General features: G+C 42.3%; 1 protein-coding gene across 2 annotated transcripts in view; it reads left to right on the forward strand.

Annotated features, from left to right (window-relative positions):
* Window positions 1–19545, forward strand: part of LOC146867306 (trypsin-like) — a 97364-nt gene that overhangs the window by 42250 nt on the left and 35569 nt on the right. For both annotated transcript variants that reach the window (XM_085614900.1, XM_085614894.1), the window contains exon 2: window positions 4338–4401. In XM_085614900.1, the coding sequence (XP_085471026.1) occupies window positions 4338–4401 (64 nt within the window). The remainder of the gene's footprint in view (window positions 1–4337; window positions 4402–19545) is intronic.

Below are 19545 nucleotides of genomic sequence, written 5' to 3' on the forward strand. Positions count from 1 at the left end.
TCTACTCCATTCTATGACACTCTACTCTACAAGACTTTGCTTCACTCCGTGACACTCTACTCCACTCTACAATGTTCTGCGCAACTCCCTCTATGCCACTCCATGACACTTTACTCCACTCTATTCTAAGACACACTATTCCACTCTACTCCACTACTCAACTCTATGCCACTCCAGTCTGTTCCACTCCACTCTTCTCTATGCCACTCAGCTCTACAGCACTATACTCCATTCTATGCCCTTCCATTCTAGGACAACAATCTACTCCACTCCACGCCACTCTATTCTACAACACTCTACTCCACTCTACTCAGCACCATCAATGTCACTCAATGACACTCTGTCACTCCACTCTACTCCACTCAACTCTAGTCCACTTTACGCACTTCCACTCTACCACACTCTACTCCCTCCACAATGCTCCACAATACTCTACACAACTCCATGTCACTCCATGAAACTCCACTTCACTCCACGTACCACTGCACTCTACACCCAAACACTTTATGCCAAACCTTTCTACACCACTCCAATCTACTCTGCTTCTGGTCACCACTCTGCACCACTGTACGCTATTGTGCACCATTCCACTCTACTCTGAAACAATCTACTCTGCGCCAATGCACTTAGTGCCACGCCACCCTGCACCACTCCACTCTACTCTGTGCCACTACAGTCTACTCTGTGCCACTCTACTTTACTCTGTGCCACTCCACTCTACTCTGCACTCCACACCACTTTACTCAAAATGAGTGTACTCTATGCCACTGCAGTGGGGTGACATATTGCCCTTTGATGCATGCTTGAGTGGGTTGGAGAAAATTGTGAATGACACTACCACTGGCAAATGGATGAAGTATAGCTGAAAACCCCTATAAGTAATTATGTCTAACACATAGTTTTAGTAAAATTAAAAGGGCTAGGCTAACACAGACTTAAAAAAGTCAATCACTCTTCCTGTGGCTGCCAGCCTTTTGAAAGAAAAGAGATAGGTCAAGAAAGAAAGAACACAATAGGCACAAAACAAAGAAGGAACGTGAAGGCAGGAAATAAGAATGAATGCATGAAAGAAAGAAGGCACAACATAGGAGGAAAGAAAGAATAGAAAGACAAAAGGAAAGAAGGTAAGGAAAGGAAGGAAGAAGGAAGGCAAGACAGATGGATAAATAGAAGGAAAGAAGTATAGAAAGAAAGAAGAATATGAGGAAAGAAAGAAAAGGAAATAAAAAGGAAGGGAAGAAAAAATACTAAAGAGAGAAAAAAGAAAACAAAGAAGGTAACAGTTCAAGAAAGAAAGCAAAAGAAAAGGGTAATGCAAGAAAAGAAAGAAGAAAAAAGAAAAAAAGGCAAGAAGGAAACAGTTCGAGAAAGGAAGAAAAAGAAAGGGAAATGCACGAAAAGAAATTAAAGAAACGAAAAAAGAAGGCAACAAGAAAAGAAAGGAAGAAAGGAAAAAAGAAAGAAAGAAAGAAAGAAAGAAAGAAAGAAAGAAAGAAAGAAAGAAAGAAAGAAAAGAAGAAGTAAAAGGTAGAAGAAAATAATAAGGAAAACAAGGAAGAAGGAATGAAATAAGAAAAGCAAGTAAGAGAGAAAGAAAGAAAACAAGAAAGAAGGGATGAAAGATCGAAGAAAAGAAAGAAGGAAAGAAAAATGGAAGGAGAGAAAGAAAGAAGGAAAGAAAAAGCAAGGAAGAAAGAAAGAAAAGGCATGAAATAAATCAAGCAATAAAGATGAAAAGAAAGAAAGGACAGAAATATTTTTTTTTAAAGTGTTTCAAGTGCTGCAAAGTAAACAAGATAAAGGCTGGTTTTCTTCCAGGGCAAAATTTATTAAAGAGCCATTAGTCCCAGTTTGATACCGAATTGAGCCCATGATTAACGTGTTCTAAAGATTTTTCCACTTATAGATTCACTTGTATAATATTGAAGCTTTCAGTTTGTGTACCGAAAAAAAAGAGGATAACTTAATGCAGAACAGTTTCAAATTAAAACAATCTGTTAGGCTGTAAAGTCAGATAGACATAGGACACTCTAAAAAGGAATTTACAACAGCATTGGAAGGAGACAGGAACTGATAAAGCATGGAATATGGCCTGTGCTCACATCTGGTATAAAGTATCCTGCTTTCACCTCACACACTAAACTCAAAGGAAGGCCACACTAAAGTAATTATAAAGCAAAAAACACTGGCACTGAAGGGACTACCTTGTGTTGGGCTGTGCTCAATGTGAGAGAATAAAAAATGCAGTCACTCAGAGTGAAGTTAACAAGTGACTGAAGTAGGCTGGCCCACTGCCCCCTGCTGTATGCTTCTAGTGAGTGGTAGTAAAATGGGAATGGCACAACAATAGACCAATGGATAAGGAGAGGTGAATAAAAGCCCTTTTAAGGGAGTATATTATACATGTAATTTTTTATAAAATTAAAAGGTCTTGGCTAAAGCCAGACCTAAAATCACAGCAGTCAAGGGGGAGGAGGTCAGCATGTTCCTTTGCAAACAAGGTCTATAAACATCTCCATCCTGTGCTTTTAAAGTGTATGGTGTCAGAAGGGTGTATGTGTGGGTTTGTGTCCACCATTTATCCAGTGGAGAGTGATGAAGGGGGGCTGAAGATACATCCCTAGTAATGCGGTCATTTGTTGTGGCATGATAAGATGTGTGTCACATGACATAGGGCACTATGAACATCCCATTGGTCAGATAAAATAGGAATGGTTACAAAGGTTTAGCATATTGTACCAAAGATCACACAAAACCTATACTTAGCTACTCAGAGACATATGATATCAGGGACAAGCGGACCATGACTTAGGCACAGGCTTCCTCCCCTCGCAAATCATAAAGGGAGAAGTAGATGATCCCTTCTTCAGCGGTGTGATGCCATGTTTATAATCAGCCTGTGAGCAGTGCAGCACTGGGTAGTAATAGTAAGCGCTGAAAAAAGCATCTGAAAAATAGATGCTTTAGAAAATATGGAAATCTTTTTTCCGGAGTATGTTTTTTTAAGATGCTTCTAACATCACTCCCTCCGCAATGCTACCCGCCCCCTGGCAGACTGTGCAATACTCCATTATACATCCCAATGGAAGCAGAAGAACACAGCCAATAAACAAACTGTGACACCAAAATACTCTAGTGGGTTAATCCAAGATGTGATTGTTGATGTCACAATTTAATGGCTGAAGGTTCCAAGGCTAAGAAGCCAATGGCAAAAGGTGGCTCATCCAAAATCTCTAAAAGAAAGTATAGAATAAATTAAGTTGGGCATTAATGGTGCAAGCGCCATACAGGAAAGGAACAAGTATTTTCTACGGAAAACAACTTGAGCAAAACAAAAACACAAAAACGACTAGGTTAGAACAAAGGGAAAAACACAGGTAGAACTTAAAAAAATACCATTTAAATCTCCTATAATAATGGAATGAGCATTTCTTATCTGATGTAGTCGGAGTAACATTGTATTAAATGTATAGTTTTGCGAAATTACGGGGCATATTAATACTGGCTTTATCTCCGCTTTTTTGTCTTTAAAAGCCAAAGAAGCGGAGATAAAAATATTGCCCTATCAACAACAGGGTGCTAACATGCAAAATCGCATGTTAGCACCCTTTTTCACTACGTTTCCCTTTGCATCTCTAATGAGATGCAAAGTGGGCGTTCCAGAGCAAAATAATAGGAGAAATGTCGCTAAGCGACATTTCTCCTATTATCAAGCTTCACGCTAACCCTGTTAGAGACAAAAAAAGCAGCACTAACCACGGTTAACACTGCTTTTTTACGTCTGCTAGTTTTCAGATTTAGCCATGTAATCCAATGGGAGGTGGATTACATGGCTAAGTCCACCATGGACTATCAACAAGGATATCCCTATCCTTGTAGTTTTATCGCTGCATTACCAGCGATAACCTCCCAAAATGCCGCTATCACTGGATTTTTTATTGCCTAGGCGGTTAGCGTTGTTAATAACGTGATAACCAGGCGATATTATCCAGCGATCGCGGGCGTTAAAAAAATTAACGCTAAGCGCCCTTAGCGTTAATTTACCCTGTTCCTTGTTAATATGCCCCTATGTTTTTTCAAAGAAAAATGGGAGAAACAACGTCAATCTGTCTTGACATGTATTGACCTTATGACCTCAATTCCAGAAGGTGGTAGATAAATGGTGGCTCTTCACTGAATTGTATTGGGAAAGAGTAACATTTTGACAAACATTTGAAAGATAATTGTGTGGGCTGCAAAGGGACTCCTTTTAGGTATATTGCTATGGTGGCAATACTTTTCTTAAGAAGAGGGCTGGAGTTTAGAAACCATTAGTAAACGATTTTTTCTCATTTCAGGTACATGTCGACATGTTGGTCCATTGGCTTCTGAGGCTCCTGTCTTTGCTCATCATTGCTGAAGGTGACTGTACTTTTCTTTAGAAATAATTGTTATTAGGTACACAAAGTAAATTAGGTAGAATAACAAGCCTCTGTTGCCCTATAAAGTGCAAAACATATAAAACACACATTAACTGTCCTCAATCTTTGCCATTGTGGTACACACAGTTTAAGTAGTCCTCATCTGGCGGATATTTCCATGAAGACTTCTCTTGCCACCCCAGTACTCAAACTTTTGTTGTGCACAAAGCACAAGTAGTGCCTTGAAGTCTTACTCTCCTTAATATTGGTGCCCCTTCACTGTACTCCAGACTATTGGCACCCTAAAAAAGAATCCAAGGGAAGCCCAAACATCTACGTGGGCTAAATGAAACTTTGAACAAAGTCAACTCTGGCCACGGGAGCGTCTTCCCAAGCACACTCCGCCAGAACAGCCTCTAATTCTATCACTAATATTCTAACCCTTCTGTTATTTGCACCTCCTGCTCATTTCCTGCTGGATCTATCTGTCATTCTTCCAGAAAACTGGATACCACCTCAGAGATCAAGAAGAGTTAACGCTTCTAAGTTTCTCTTGGTTTGCCTGGTTACACAATCTTAGCTTCTACGCCAGTGCCTAGGAATTTCCTCTTAATGGCTAAGTTAATCTCTCATCTTCTCCATTGCCTGTCTAACATCTAGCAGCAGCAAATGAATTAAAGGAGATATTGTTCTTCCTCGATGATTTATCCAGGATTTCTTTACCCCTTTCTCCCCAGTGTTCAGTCTGACCATGAAAGTAGCACACATGCCATCACTTCATTTTTTCGATTTTACGGACCTTCTGCACAAGACCCAGTAGCTCTTCAAGCCAGCATTGCACAGAAATGGAAGGGCGCCCTTTAAGCCTCAGTTGGATATCTAATCAAGAGAAAATTTGCAGAGCTCCTATTGTTATGATTCGTAATGCACCCCAACATAGGCTTAGTTAATCACCTAACCTTTCACCTACATTTTACCGTGCCGTTATACTACATAACAGTTTTACCAAGTTAGGTGATGCATAAATGTTGTGTGGTTTTCCTCTAAAACTAGCCTAATTTATTTTGCATAAGGATTCTCTGAATCACAGCAGGATTACCATCTTCTGCATAATAACTATGTATAAGTGTCATCCAGTAGTGGCTCCTGGAGGGACTGCTGCTTGGCGGTGGGCAGGGGAGGGGCAGGGTGGGGGTTAGTAAACTCCGGCTCACGGCCGACCGGAGTAATGTAAATAAATAAATAAATAAAACGAATTTAATTGCGCGCGCTGCATCGCCATTTGGTGTTTCAGCTTTACAAATGTTGGCATGTATGCATAAGAGGAACGTCTGTAATGGAATTTGCCATAAAAGAGTATTGCTGAACATTTTGAAACAGAATTCTGAAAGACTATGAAGAGTTTGTTTTGTCTTCCTGCTCATTGAGAATGATAAAGTAGGTACAAGCTCTCTGATTTATCAAGACTTTGTATTCTTGAAAAGAGTGTCATTAAGTTACCTAACTTTTGAGGCCATTGGAACTTTGCAACAAAGCAATTTTGCAATGCTCTTATCTCCTGAACATCATCTTAACAATATTTACATTTACTGTACATAGAACACTGGTTAAAAAAGACAGCCCTACATATTTCCTAAGCTGCAGTTTCTTACTCTCCTTGACAAAAACAGAAGCCTGTTGTCTCAAGTGGTTGTTCTTTTCCCAATTCTACTTTCACACGGTATTCTCATATATCCAAGGTAGTTGAAAATTAGAAAGCAAGGTGGATGAGATGAAAAAGATTCAGAATCTTGAAAATCTTTTGGACAATTGATGAGTCTTAAGAGAAGAGGATGGCGCATTTACTATTTGCTCAAATGTCATATATTCAAACGCCTCCTCGTTGGTTGATACATAGGACAGGATGCACAGTTAGTGCCTCCTTCCTGGTTGATATAGGATAGGATGCACAGTTAGTGCCTCCTCCCTGTTTGATATAGGATAGGATGCACAGTTAGTGCCTCCTCCCTGGTTGATATAGGATGTACAGTTAGTGCCTCCTCCCTGGTTGATATAGGATAGGATGCACAGTTAGTGCCTCCTCCCTGGTTGATATAGTATAGGATGCACAGTTAGTGCCTCCTCCCTAGTTGATATAGGTTGCACAGTTAGTGCCTCCTCCCTGGTTGATATAGGATAGGATGCACAGTTAGTGCCTTCTCCCTGGTTGATATAGTATAGGATGCACAGTTAGTGCCTCCTCCCTGGTTGATATAGGATAGGATGCACAGTTAGTGCCTTCTCCCTGGTTGATATAGTAGAGGATGCACAGTTAGTGCCTCCTCCCTGGTTAATATAGGGTGCACACTTAGTGCCTCCTCCCTGGTGGTTATAGGGTAGGATGCACAATTGGTGCCTCCCCTCTGGTTGATATAGGATACACAGTGGTGAGGGGCAAGATGGCGGCTGTGTGACTGCTGTGAATGCTGCTCCTACCTCACGGGATAAAGATGTGAGAACTATACCATGAATCTTACCTTTGGAATTAGGCAATTCACGCGACGATTGGTGTCCTGGCTGACAGATGCCTTTGGCAGGTTTATCGCCGGGCGGGCATTTACCCGTGGCTTATTAGGATGCCTCCAAAAACCACTAAAGTCCTTAAGGATCGTTCGGCGAGCGGTGCGAAAGGCGCGCAGTCTTCGCAGCAAGGTTTGCCTCTACCCCGGAAGAAGCTGGCTGGCCGCACGGATGAAGACGCTACTCCCCCGGCATGTGTCGAAAGGGAGAAGGAGGAGGAGATACGCTCTACACACGGTTGTATGTCATTACAATGCATTCCGATGCAATGCATGCCTTTACCACGCATGCGTTACACTGCGAATGCCATTACCATGAATAACATTTACCACTTAAATGCCTTTACCACGCATATCGGTAAAGGCATTTTAGTGGTAATGTTCTTTTTTTTTATAATACCCCTTACCTGTACCCCTGTGCGACCCCCCCGCCCCCATTCCTTCTAATAAATTCCCCTGCCCTTAACCTTAAAATGTTTTCTTTTTGCGATTCCCCCACCCACAAACCCTTAAATTTACCCCTTCGCTACACATTCCCCTCATTATTTTCTTAAACTAAATTCCCCCTTACCTCTCTACGTCCTCTCTTCTCTGTAAACTCTTCCAATCTGCGTCACACGTCGTAAAGAGGAAGCGGAAGTGTGTTTCCGTTTCCTCTAAAGACGCCGATTGCCTCCACATCGCGACAGAATCAGGTGTGTTTTTTTGGGGGGGGAGACCCCCCAACCCCCCTTTATGTTTTGCATGCTTTTTTGGGGAAAAGGGGGGGAGATCCCCCAAGCCCCCTTTTTTAATATTATCTTTAGCACACATGCCTTTACTACGTATCACGTAGTAAAGGTATGCGTGGTAAAGACTTTTCGTGGTAACCACGCATGCGTTGTAATGCATGCGTGGTTATGGTTATTCGTGGAAATGGCTGCGTTGTAGTGTCCATTTCCCCTACACACCAGCTACGAGAGCAGCGTCCTTTGGAAGCAACAGGGAAACCCTGACAACCGACAGTCCCAGGGATGTTCTCGGGACACGGGTTACTCAGTGGTAAAAGGACATTTGGTAAAAACGGAGCGAGTAGCAAGAAGCAAGCAGGAACAAGCGAAGTGTCTGGAAATGTGAGTAATATGATCTCGGCTCATATTGAAACAGACCTGTTGAATATGTCAAATGCTTCTTGTGCATTACTGGGGGAGTGTGCGGCTGGGGGAAGAGATGTGTTAGAGGTGCAATTGGGTACTGCGGAGAGACACGGAGGGGAGTCTGATTCGGTGGGATCCAATTTAACTACAAAATCTGGCACTGTTATGACAGAACTGAAAGACATGAGAACCCCTAAAGAAGTAAAATTTGACTCCCTTACAGATGACTCTTAGCTATCTAATGATAGCGAGCTGGGGGCTTCTGATCTCGATAATTCTAGAGAGGAGTCAAATAGCACAGAGGCGGAACCCGTCACTCAGAAACTGTTTATTGCACAGAAAAGATGGAAAAGCATGGGTGGAAAAATCTCTCTAAGTGTGGGATTTGAATCTGACGTTAGCCAACCTGATCAGATGAAATGGGATTACTCAGGGACCCTTTTGGGCTCTGAGGCCAAAGAGCTAGTAAACAATAGTACTCAGTTGGAGGCTGGCAAGCTATTACCCGGATCGAATGCTATATCTGATTCCTCTCCTTCAATGGGATTGATATATTCCACACTCAAACAAATGCAAGTCGAAGCCCGACAGGAGCATAAGAGAGCACATTTGGCAACTAAAAAACTACAAGGGGCTATAAGGAAGGTCAATAAAACCTGCTCAGAAATTACGGAAAGAACTGCGTCACTAGAAGAACGGGTAGTGGTGTTGGAGGCAGGGTCCGAGGCCAGAGAACAACAAACAATGGCAAACGAGGCAAGAATGACTGATGTCATGTGGAAACTCGATGATTTCGAGAATCGTCAGAGGCGAAATAATTTGAGGCTACTTGGTATAGCAGAAAACGCAGAAGGAGAGGACATTCGTGGATTTACTCTGCGGCTACTGAAGGGAGCTTTCCCGGAACTAAAACACTGGAACTGGGATGCAGAGGTGCAGAGAGTGCACAGATTCCCTCTTATGCTCAGGAAAAAAAGGGGACAGGGCGACCACTATGATAAACCCAGAGCTATTTTGATTTTCTTTGGGTATTTTTTGTTGAGACAGGCTGTTTTTGAAAAGGCCCAACCAGAAGCCAGACGATCAGCAGAGGGACACACTTTTTGTGTCAGGCCAGACTTCTGCAACAGAACAGTGGAGAGAAGATGGAGGCTTAGACATTTAATTGCTCCTTTTCAGAAGGTTGGCTGTGAAGTGTATCTAATGAGTCCTGCACGACTGAAGGTTATATATAAGGGGGTGATTAGAGTGTTTAGTTAAGAAATTCAAGTGCAGGAGTATTGGCAGGAAATCTCGGGAGGAAAGAACTAGAGAACGCCTGTCCAATTCCTATTGGTTCCTAATAGTATATTGGTCCGGATAGTATATGGCATATTATGTAATTTTTCTCTTTAGAGGTGGCGGCGCTGGGGGCAACAGCAGGATGCAGGAGGCATCACAAGGGTCTACGGACCTATTTTGCCGGGTTCAGGGGGGCTGATTCATTGGGCAGAATTTTTTTTTGTAATGGCATGGAAACTTTGTGGCATATTAGGTGTAAATGTTTTCTTTTTCTTTTTATGGCAACTGGAAAATTAATAAATTTAATGAATGACAAAGGGTAAGCTAAGGATCGCATCTGTTAATATATGTAGTTTGAATTGTCAGCCTAAGAAGCGCAGGGTCAACGAAGACATTCAACTTCTTAATGCAGATATAATATGTTTACAAGAAACACATATCGAAGCTGGGAGACAAAATATTGCAGAATTAGCAGGTTATCAGCTAGTTTCCTTCACAACCCAAGGCAATCACACAAAAGGGTTAGCCATAATGGCTCGCAAGAAGATTTTTAGCTTCCCACGGTCTAAAGCGGATCATCTGGGCAGATGGGCAATCATGTTATGCAATGTTGAAAATTATTCCTTTACGCTCTGCTCGGTTTATGGTTCAGTGTTCGATGATCCAGCCCTTTTTAATTGTATAAATATGGAGCTTGTTGGCTGGCCATTGCTTCTGATTATTTGAAGTGACTCTAATTTAAATCTGGGGATTAACGCTCTGAAGATTGGGCCTAGTCTTTGCAGAGGTCGTAAACCTAAAGTCTTTAAATCTTTGCAGAATTTATGTATGATCCATGGTCTCATAGATGTTTGGGCCTCGCAACCACTCCACGACCCTGGCGTCACATTTTTTCAGCCCCACATCAGACACATGCTAGGCTTGATTATTTATTTGTGTCCCAGGGTCTCTCGATCAACTTTTGGATTTCTAAATTTCAAAGGGTCATGTCCAACCATAATCCGTTAGTCTTAGAGATCCCACTTCAAGCTTGTAAAAAAGAGATACCTCGGTGGACTTTCGATAGGGCACTCCTTTATGATCAGGAGTATATTGAACATATGAAAGTATGGATCCCTAGATTTATATCTGAGAATAAGGAAAGCACGCGGGTTGATATTGTATGGGATGCTCTGAAACCTTGGATAAGAGGAGAAACCTCAAGGTATGGTTGGCAGTCTCAGAAAGCGGGCAAACGCTATATGCAGGAACTTTATGGCAAGCTAGCTGAGGCGGAGGCACAACTAGTGGAAACTATTATAGATGGGGGAGATGTGGGCCAGGTACAAATTCGGGTAGAATTAGCTAAATCTCAAATCTTAGAAGTTTCAACAAACAAGGCAGCAGGGAAATATGCAGCATGGAGATCCAAAATGTACGAATGCGAGCAAGTGGGACATATACTTGCAGTATGCACTAAAGAAAGGGTGACACAGGGAGCAATTCTCAAAATTGTTGATGCTCAAGATGGGTTAGTCTCAGAGGCCTCTGATATTCAGGCTGCCTTTCAGCGATTTTATCAACAGCTTTATACTGAAGAAATCACTAGAAAGGAGAAAGAAATTCAGGATTATCTAGCGGAGCTTCCTGGAGGGAAATTAAATAGGGAAGAAAGAGAAGCATTGGAAATACCCATTATGACTGAAGATGTTATGTATGTTATCAGCTACCTGGCTAACAGGAAGGCGTCGGGCACCGACTCTATTCCAGGGGAATTCTATAAAAAACTGGCTCTTTGCTTAGTAGAACTTTTGGTTTATGTCTTTCTTAAAGCACAGTCTGGGCAGAGGGCACCCGACTCATGGGGATCTGCTAACATTGTGGTTTTTCCTAAAAAAGGGAAATCGGTTAAAGAGTTGGGGTCTTATCGGCCTATTATGTTAATTAATAGCGATGTAAAGGTTTATGCCAAGATTTTGGCAAATCGCATAGCCGCTGTGATTAAGAGGTTGGTTTCACTCACCCAACATGGGTTTGTTCCCGGTAGGAGCACAATAGATCGTATACAGAGGGTGACTGCTCACCTTGATGAGGCAGGGATTAAGGGAGACCCTATCGGGCTGATTTTGCTAGATGCGGAGAAAGCCTTCGATAGGGTCTCCTGGCCGTTTCTGTGGGCAACACTGGAGAGTAGAGGATTTGGTACAGGCTTCATCAAGGCTATCGCAATAATGTATAACAATACTGTGGCTAGAATTGCTATTATGAGGGAATTGTCAGATCCTGTGGTAATTAGCAGGGGGACGCGCAAAGGGGTGCCCTTGCTCCCCCCTTTTATTTGCTTTGTATATTGACCCCTTAGTTAGGAAATTAACAGATAATAACCAGATTTTAGCTATACACAGTAAGGGGGGGCATAAAGATCTTGGCATATGCTGATGACCTAGCTATTATGACCCCTAACCCACTTTGTGCACTAGTGGAAATCGAAAAAGAGGCTGACTTTTTTGGGCATAGCTCGGGATTTCGACTCAACTCTAATAAAACCCTTGTTGTTGTTGGTAAGGGATGTCAGATCAATGACCCCCGGGTTGTTCAGAAGGCAACATATCTTGGGGTGGAAATAATGGCAGATGTGTCTAAAATTGTGGAAACTAATTTGGATCCATTGCTTCTAAAATTTTAAACAGATTTAACTGCATAGATAATCTCAAGCTAAGCCTGATAGGGAGGAGCAACGTCATTAAGATGGTGTTTTGCCAAAAATGTTATACTTTTTCAGGGCGATACCATTGGCTATTAACAATACTTGGTTTAAAAATATGAATCAGTTATTCACTAAATTTCTTTGGGCTAATTGTCGCCCTCGGAGAGCGCTAAAATTACTGACATTACCTAGAGACAGAGGCGGATGGGCGGTCCCTAATCTACAGCTATATCATTGGGCTGCTATATTATTTAAAATTGGAAGTCTAATCAGGGTTGAACTTGATCAGGTACAAGAGGCGGCTCCAGCATCAATTTATGAGTTATTATTTGGGTCAGGGGCTAGGGGCTGTCTCGTACAATATACCGTTTTTAATTATTACAAAAGGGTGAAGTTCAAGACATTGATGTGTGCTTTTAAAATTTGGAGTTTAGTTCGAAAAAAAATTGGTCTGGGTCGCTTACATGCTTATCCCCCTCTGTATGGTAATGAATCAATTTCTTGTTTTTTAAGGATGGGTATATGAAAATGTGGTACGACAAAGGTGTCAGGAGGGTTGGTGATATTATGGAAGCAGCTGGGGTGATTTCCTTTGGCAAGATTAAAGAAACTTTTGGGATTGATAACAGGCAGTTTTTTAAATCTCTCCTGATTATAGATTTCTTAGCGAGGAAACTGGGAGGCAGCAGTGGGTTCACCAGGGTGACATTGGTGGAGATGTTACTTAAGGGGGTAGGTACACAGGGTGGGATTTATAAAAAACTAAATGAGACGATGACTGATAATCTACCCAAACATTGTGATCGTTGGCAGGAGCGGCTACAGGTTGGACTAGGGGAAGTAGAAGATTCACTTAATGTGGCCCAAACCTCATTTATAGCAGTCAATCTTCAACTGCAATGGTTTAAGACTTGGTTTAATCTGCATATAACACAGGAGAAGATTTTTAAATGGGGAGGAGGGGCAGGAACATCATGCCCATGCTGTAGCTATCGTGCAGCAGACATAGTACATATGTTTGCTTCCTGCCCCGATCTGGGTATAATTAAAAGGGAAGTTGGTATGATTCTTGAATCCCATCTGGGTCAGCAAATTGAGATGACACCACAGGTGATCGTACTAGGGGTGAGCAGCTCTCATTTACCAGCCCAGGTCCAGACCTTTCTTTTTGTAGCTATGACAGTATTTAGACTTTGTTTAGCTACTCATTGGCTCGGTCCTATTCCACCTACGGGTCAGCAATGGCTGGGGAGGCTCTTGGCAGTGTTTAGGTTTGAGACTGCAGTATATGCTAGGAGGGGGCAGAGAGCAAGAGCCAAGGGGATGGAAATTTGGGCCCCGCTAATCAGATGGTCTAAGGACAATCAAGATATCGGGGTTAGGCGCTAAAGTATATGTACATGTGATTTAATGCGTATGGCCCAATTAGCCCTAATGTTTTATGTTTGTAATATTTGCAAGATCTCGTAGCTACATGTAAGACATTGTTTTCCGTTTGTTTTTTTGGTGTCTTTCATGCCAGCAGGCGCAATTCTTGTGTTCTTTATCTTTTTTCTTTGTGCCTTTTCTCAAGGACCATCCAGGGTGGGGTGGGTGGGAGAATCTTGGGGGAGGGTGTGGGTGGGATATTTGCCAGTATGCTTTTGTATGACCTCTCATGCTGTATCTGGTGGGTGTCTAAAACTAAATAAAAAATGTAAAAAAAAGAATTTAAAAAAGGATGCACTGTTAGTGCCTCCTCCCTGGTTGATATAGGATAGGATGCACAGTTAGTGCCTTCTCCCTGGTTGATTTAAGATAGGATGCACATTTAGTTCTTTCTCCCTGGTTGATATAGGATGCACAGTTAGTGGGCTGCAAAGAGACAGAACTGAGAATCAAGGGTTACACCAAAAATTAGAAGGGGTATCACAAAGACTTGAAAGAATTGCATGTCAATAGAACACCTAAGACTTACCTATGCAAACTGTCGCTATTCTGACCGAAATAGTTTTATACTCAACATTCTAAAACCCAGCTGTGGATAGTTAATGGGTATTTAAATTTGTTACTCAGTTTTTAGAGTTCTATGAAAGTTCTGACTGAATGGAATTTTAATATGTTGAATTATGATTTGAAATGTGTATAGGGTATTTGTATGTGTAAGGCCAAAGTCGGTCTGTGGTTGCTTGTGTTTCCTTTTGGAGGGGCCTGGCATGGCAGTTCAGAATGGACTGGCAGAGTGAGTACTGATTTGCATAAGGCAGGGCTTTTTATAGAGTGGCACAGTGGGTGACTAATGATGGGTTGAAATGGTACCCAGGCAGTTTGCCAGTGATTTAGACTATCTTCAAGTATTCCTTACTACAATTCAATACAAGCTTTATTGTGTAGATTACTTAAAACCAAGACAATATAAAATATTTAAAAGGCATATTAGGCTGAGAAAAAAGGAGAACGATGGGACCTTTCAATAGCTGGCACATAGTGCCCAAAGATAATATTCAAGGTATGCAAGTAAATTTAGGGTGTTTAACTATTTAAAATCTCTTATGAGAGAGCCGGTATTAATTTTTTTATAAAGAAAGTAAAAATAGTTTAAAATCAAACACAAAATGGAGTAAATACATAGCAAATGTTAAAATTCAATTGCAAGGGGGTCAAACATTACAATGCCTAATGTCCAGGATACAGGAACTAGGAATTATCAATCCACAAGCATCTCTATCTATGGATTCCTTACTACAACTCTTGTGTGTTTGATATATGCTTTGTCGACCACCTTAGGTGGTAGATACCAAACCAAAGTTAACTAAATTCTTACATAATTGGTTTAAAGAATTACAAGAAGACAGACGTATAGCTTTGCTGCTCCCACGTGTCTCAAAATCATCAATTTATATTTACACAGTAGTAGTTTACAAATCTGTAGTTGCCCCCTTTGGAAAGAGCAAAGCTCATGTACCTTTTATTCCAAGCAAGTATCCAGAAATCAGTCCTTGTATGATCTTACGGCTCTTTTCGCACTGGTTAGTGCCCTCATCCAAAACTCAAATGTTTAGAATAGTTTACAAATAGATACATACAATAGAGACAGGCGTACTCAATACAAAGTATAATTTGCAAAGTCTAATTCACAGTTTCAAAATAAATGCCACCGTATTAGGGGCCAGATGTACGACCCTCAGTGCTTGTGACTCGCAATTTGCATTTTCTTGTGACTCGCATCTTGTGAGTCGCAAACACTGATATACAACAGAGTCTGAGAGCCTGTCTGTGATTCCCAATTAGGTGCAAAGGACCTGTCTTATTAATATTCATGAATCAGGTCACATTTTGTGAACAATTGGGCATGGCTGGAACTTACAGGGATGGTGGCCTGCTGGGGTCAGCAGACCACAATGTCTGTGATTGTTTTTTCAATAAAGCAGTTGTCTTTTTTTTTTAAAATGCAGCCCATTTTTCTTAAAAGTAAACGGGCTGCATTTAAAAAAGAAAAATGACATGTTTCATTTTTTAAGAGCAGGCATGGACCACTGCCTGCTCTTAAAAACATTTTTGCAGCCAACGACAAAGGAGAAGGGCTTGTCCCCTTGGAGGCTCTTCCTGTTTGCAACTGGCTTCCCACAAATTTGAAATTAGTGGTAAATGCGATTGTTTTGCAACCGCATTTACAATCGCAAAGAAATCTTACAACCCTCCTGCGACTCACTATTAGGGATTGTCGCCCTTAGAATATCCCTTCCTAATAGAGACTTGCAAAACCTATTTTGCGAATCTATAGCAGGTTACTCACTGGCAAAATAGATTTGGTACATGCTACAACCCTTTTTAGCGGTCACAAGTGGGCCGATTTTCCCATTAGCGACAGCTAAAAATGGTCGTACATCTGGCCCTAGGTTTCTAGAGGCCAATAGCAACTCTTTCCACATTCAGTCCATTAATATATTTAAGCAAGCCAGTTCATTGTGTCTTCCATTTTACTCTTAATTCGCTCAGCCCAACCAACGTGTTTCGTCTTCACAACAGGACTTCATACGTGATCCATGTATTCGCATATCTCTTAAAATATCCACTCCATCAGTGTTGTCATTCCATAATTCACAAAGACATATATCCTTCTATAAAACAGAAGCACCATGCCACTCAAAAGTCTGATCCCCTCTCTCAGTTTTATGTATCTATTTGTAAATTATATGGCGGTTCATTTGCAGTAGGACTTCAGGAAAGTGAATTGCAAATCAATGCTGTGGAATACAACCACAACTGCCCTAATCTGACACTGCTTTTTGTTCAGGAGACTTGCCTGAAAGCTATAGGATTAAAAAGTAAGAAGCAAGTGTAAGAAAGTGAACTATTACTTGTGGTGACCAGCGGCCTACCTGTAGAAATAATAAAACTAATTTGTTAGTGTGAACCCCAAAGGCATTAAATTAATCTGAACTAACACCCTGGTAGATGTGGAACACAGCGGGCAGGCTTTGCTTATAGCAATGTGTAAAGTATTTACTCAGGCATCAAACAGTAAATAAAGCCAAAACACCAACCAACAAAAATCCTAAACCAAATTAAAAACATAGAGTACATTTCAGTAAAAAAGAATGTCATTAAAATGAAAAAAATCCAATAAGGTGAAGCGTAGATATTAATTTTTAAATGTTGAAGTGAAAATAGTGACATAAAACATAGAGGTCCTAGTTAAGATGCCGGACGGACTTAAGTCCACCAGACACCGTCTCAGTCCTGGGACCAATCGATCGATGGTCGGCAGTCCTGACCGCCTAATTAGGATGTGACCAAACACTGTTTGGTCGCATTCCCACATTTCCCTATGGGAGCATGCATTACGGCCATAAACCGTCTGTCATATAAGCTCCCATAGGGAAATGGGAGGTGCTGTTCATCTCTCCAACCCATGGCAGGCAGGGTGCCTGCCAAAGGGTGCAGGGATCAACAGGGGGGCACCATAGGTGCTCCCTCGGCCCCCAACCGGAGAGCACACACACATGGGGGCCCTGCTGAGGGCCCCCAAACACGTTTTTCGACACGGTTTCCATGTCGGACAGGCTGGCATGGAAACCATGGCGGAAACCCTGCATCCTAATCCCAAGGGCGGGAAGGCCCATCCTTTGGGATTGCCAGCCAGTTCTGACTGGCCAATGGGCTCCTTGAGCCTGTCATAAAACAGTCGGATGACCGGCCAGTTTATTTTCTCGCTGCCAGAATTATAATGCGGTGGTCAGAAAGTAAACCAAGGGGCCGATTACGTTGCAGCCCAGAAGGCTCCTAAGTGCCAATGATAGTCTAAGGAGGTGGTAGACCAGGACCTAGGCATGATTTCAAGTTGACTGCAATGAGATACCGTGCAGATACACTAAGCAGATACACTAAGCATGTTCTTCCAGGTAAAAAGATTTACCATCTGACTTTCTCTTTTTTACTGCGATCCAAATCCCCTAGCATGTCAAGCCTTAAGCTGGACCTGAAGAAGTTGTATCAAAATCGGACACCTTTGCCGAGAGGTCCCACTGATAGCTCCAGAGGCCTTGGAAGTCCAAAAATATTCTAAATCCAAACTTTTCAGGGTTTCTGGAGCAGCTCTTCTGGTTCATTTCTGAGGCTTTTGGGTCCTCATGGACAGAATTTAGGGGAAGTGCTCTGAGGAGTGTTGCTTGGGGTGCTACATTTATAGTTTGCACTAGCCAGTGGGTGGGGGAGACTCCTAGACATTTCCAAACCAATGGGAAAATATTTCGAGGAGCAACCTCTTGAGATGTCACGGGCCTTCTTCCCTTGCAGGGAACTTGTGTGCCTACTAAGGGTGTGTGTGTAGAGAGAGAAATTAGCAGTTCCCTTGCATTTGTCCACTTCAAAATAGTTTTATGGCTACCTACCTTCCCACTGGGTGCAGAGCTAGCCCGGCTAGTGTGGGCCTTGTGGACAAAAGCTTTTCTTTCTTAAAATCTCTCCTTAAACTATACTATGAATGGGAAGTCTTCACCGATCTCCCTTTCAGGTTAATGAAGTTCCTGGGCCCATCTCAATTGTCCTTTGTGAGCTGAAAGAAATCATATGCCTCTTATCCATTCCATCAAGTCACCAGGCCTAAGCCATTGTTCTGCTCTGGGAGCAGTCATCACACCTCACTAAGTTCAAACATTGGCTGGGCAGCTGCTGGATGGCCAATGCAACTTAGCCTTCAGGAGCATCAGACATGAAAAAGGTAACTTTCTTAAAGTTACTTTTCCCAAATATTAATACAAAAAATCAAACTTCACACGGAGATAGATTTCCGCTGGAGTTTTACTAGGAATATGTGGGGCTACTAGCCAGCTCACGTTTGCATATGTACAATGAGGCAGTGAAAACAGAGAAGCTACCAGACTCTTTGTGAAGAAATTGTTGCCCACCCTAAACCCAGGGAACACATCTTAGACTGCAAATCCTACTACCCGCTATCAGTGATAAATCTGGACGAAAACATTTTAGGGAAGATACTAGCAAGGTGACTGGCGAGTCCAGTGGAGTCCGTGGTGAATCCTGATCAAGCAGGATTTGTGGGTGGACAAACAACTACCATAAAGCAATGTTCATCATGGAACATGTCTCCAAACTAATGAAAAATGTGCAATGTTGAGCCTAGATGCTCATAAAGTCATCAACACTCTAAATCGGGCTTTCATGAAACAAACTCCAAGTAGTCATGGGCTGGGAGATGGATTCCTGCAGTGGGCATTCCTTCCGTACCAAGATAGTACGAAGTGCGTTAAAATAGGTACAATGCTATCAAATAGCTGGCATATACAAAGGGGAACTAGACAGAGATGCCCTCTGTCACTGCTGACTTTTTCACTGATAGCTGAGCCCCTAAGGTGGCTGGGTTGCAGACGGCATATAGGGGATGGGATCTCCTTGGGAGGCACACACAGTATTATCACTTTATACGTAGATGACATTCTCCTGAGGATACGAGAAACCTTGGAGACATGGCATAACTAGGGGTGGGCGGAATTTGCGAAATTCACTTTCGCAAATTATCGCGAAAATGTTAAAAATCTCCGCAAACATGCGGAAATATCGCGAAGATGCCCGTTCGCGGTATTTTCTGCGTGGTCGCGGCTCGCCAACTTACCCATGCAGTTCACTTGTCTCGCGATGCATGATCGCGAGAAGAAAGACGTGATCGTGCGACGCATGACGTTACTGCGGGTGCGAACTGTCGCGAGACAGCGCAAATGGCTACCAACAATCCAACATCTCGTGGAGAACGTGACCGGATCGGGAAAACTTGTCGGCGAACGCGGGGATTCAGGTAAGGCGATCGCGCGCACGCGAGAATGTATTATTTTACAGCGCGAGCAAGAAACAAACTATCGCTAAGCTGGGGAATGCGGAAATTTTGACATTTTCGCGCTTTCCGCGGAACGCGAAAATGCCAAATTATCGCAATTTCCGCAAACGGAACGGAATTTTGGCCCAGGCCTAGGCATAACATAGAGTGCACA

The sequence above is a fragment of the Triturus cristatus genome, chromosome 1_2 (assembly GCF_964204655.1).
Source record: "Triturus cristatus chromosome 1_2, aTriCri1.1, whole genome shotgun sequence".
Classification (NCBI taxonomy): Eukaryota; Metazoa; Chordata; class Amphibia; order Caudata; family Salamandridae; genus Triturus; species Triturus cristatus.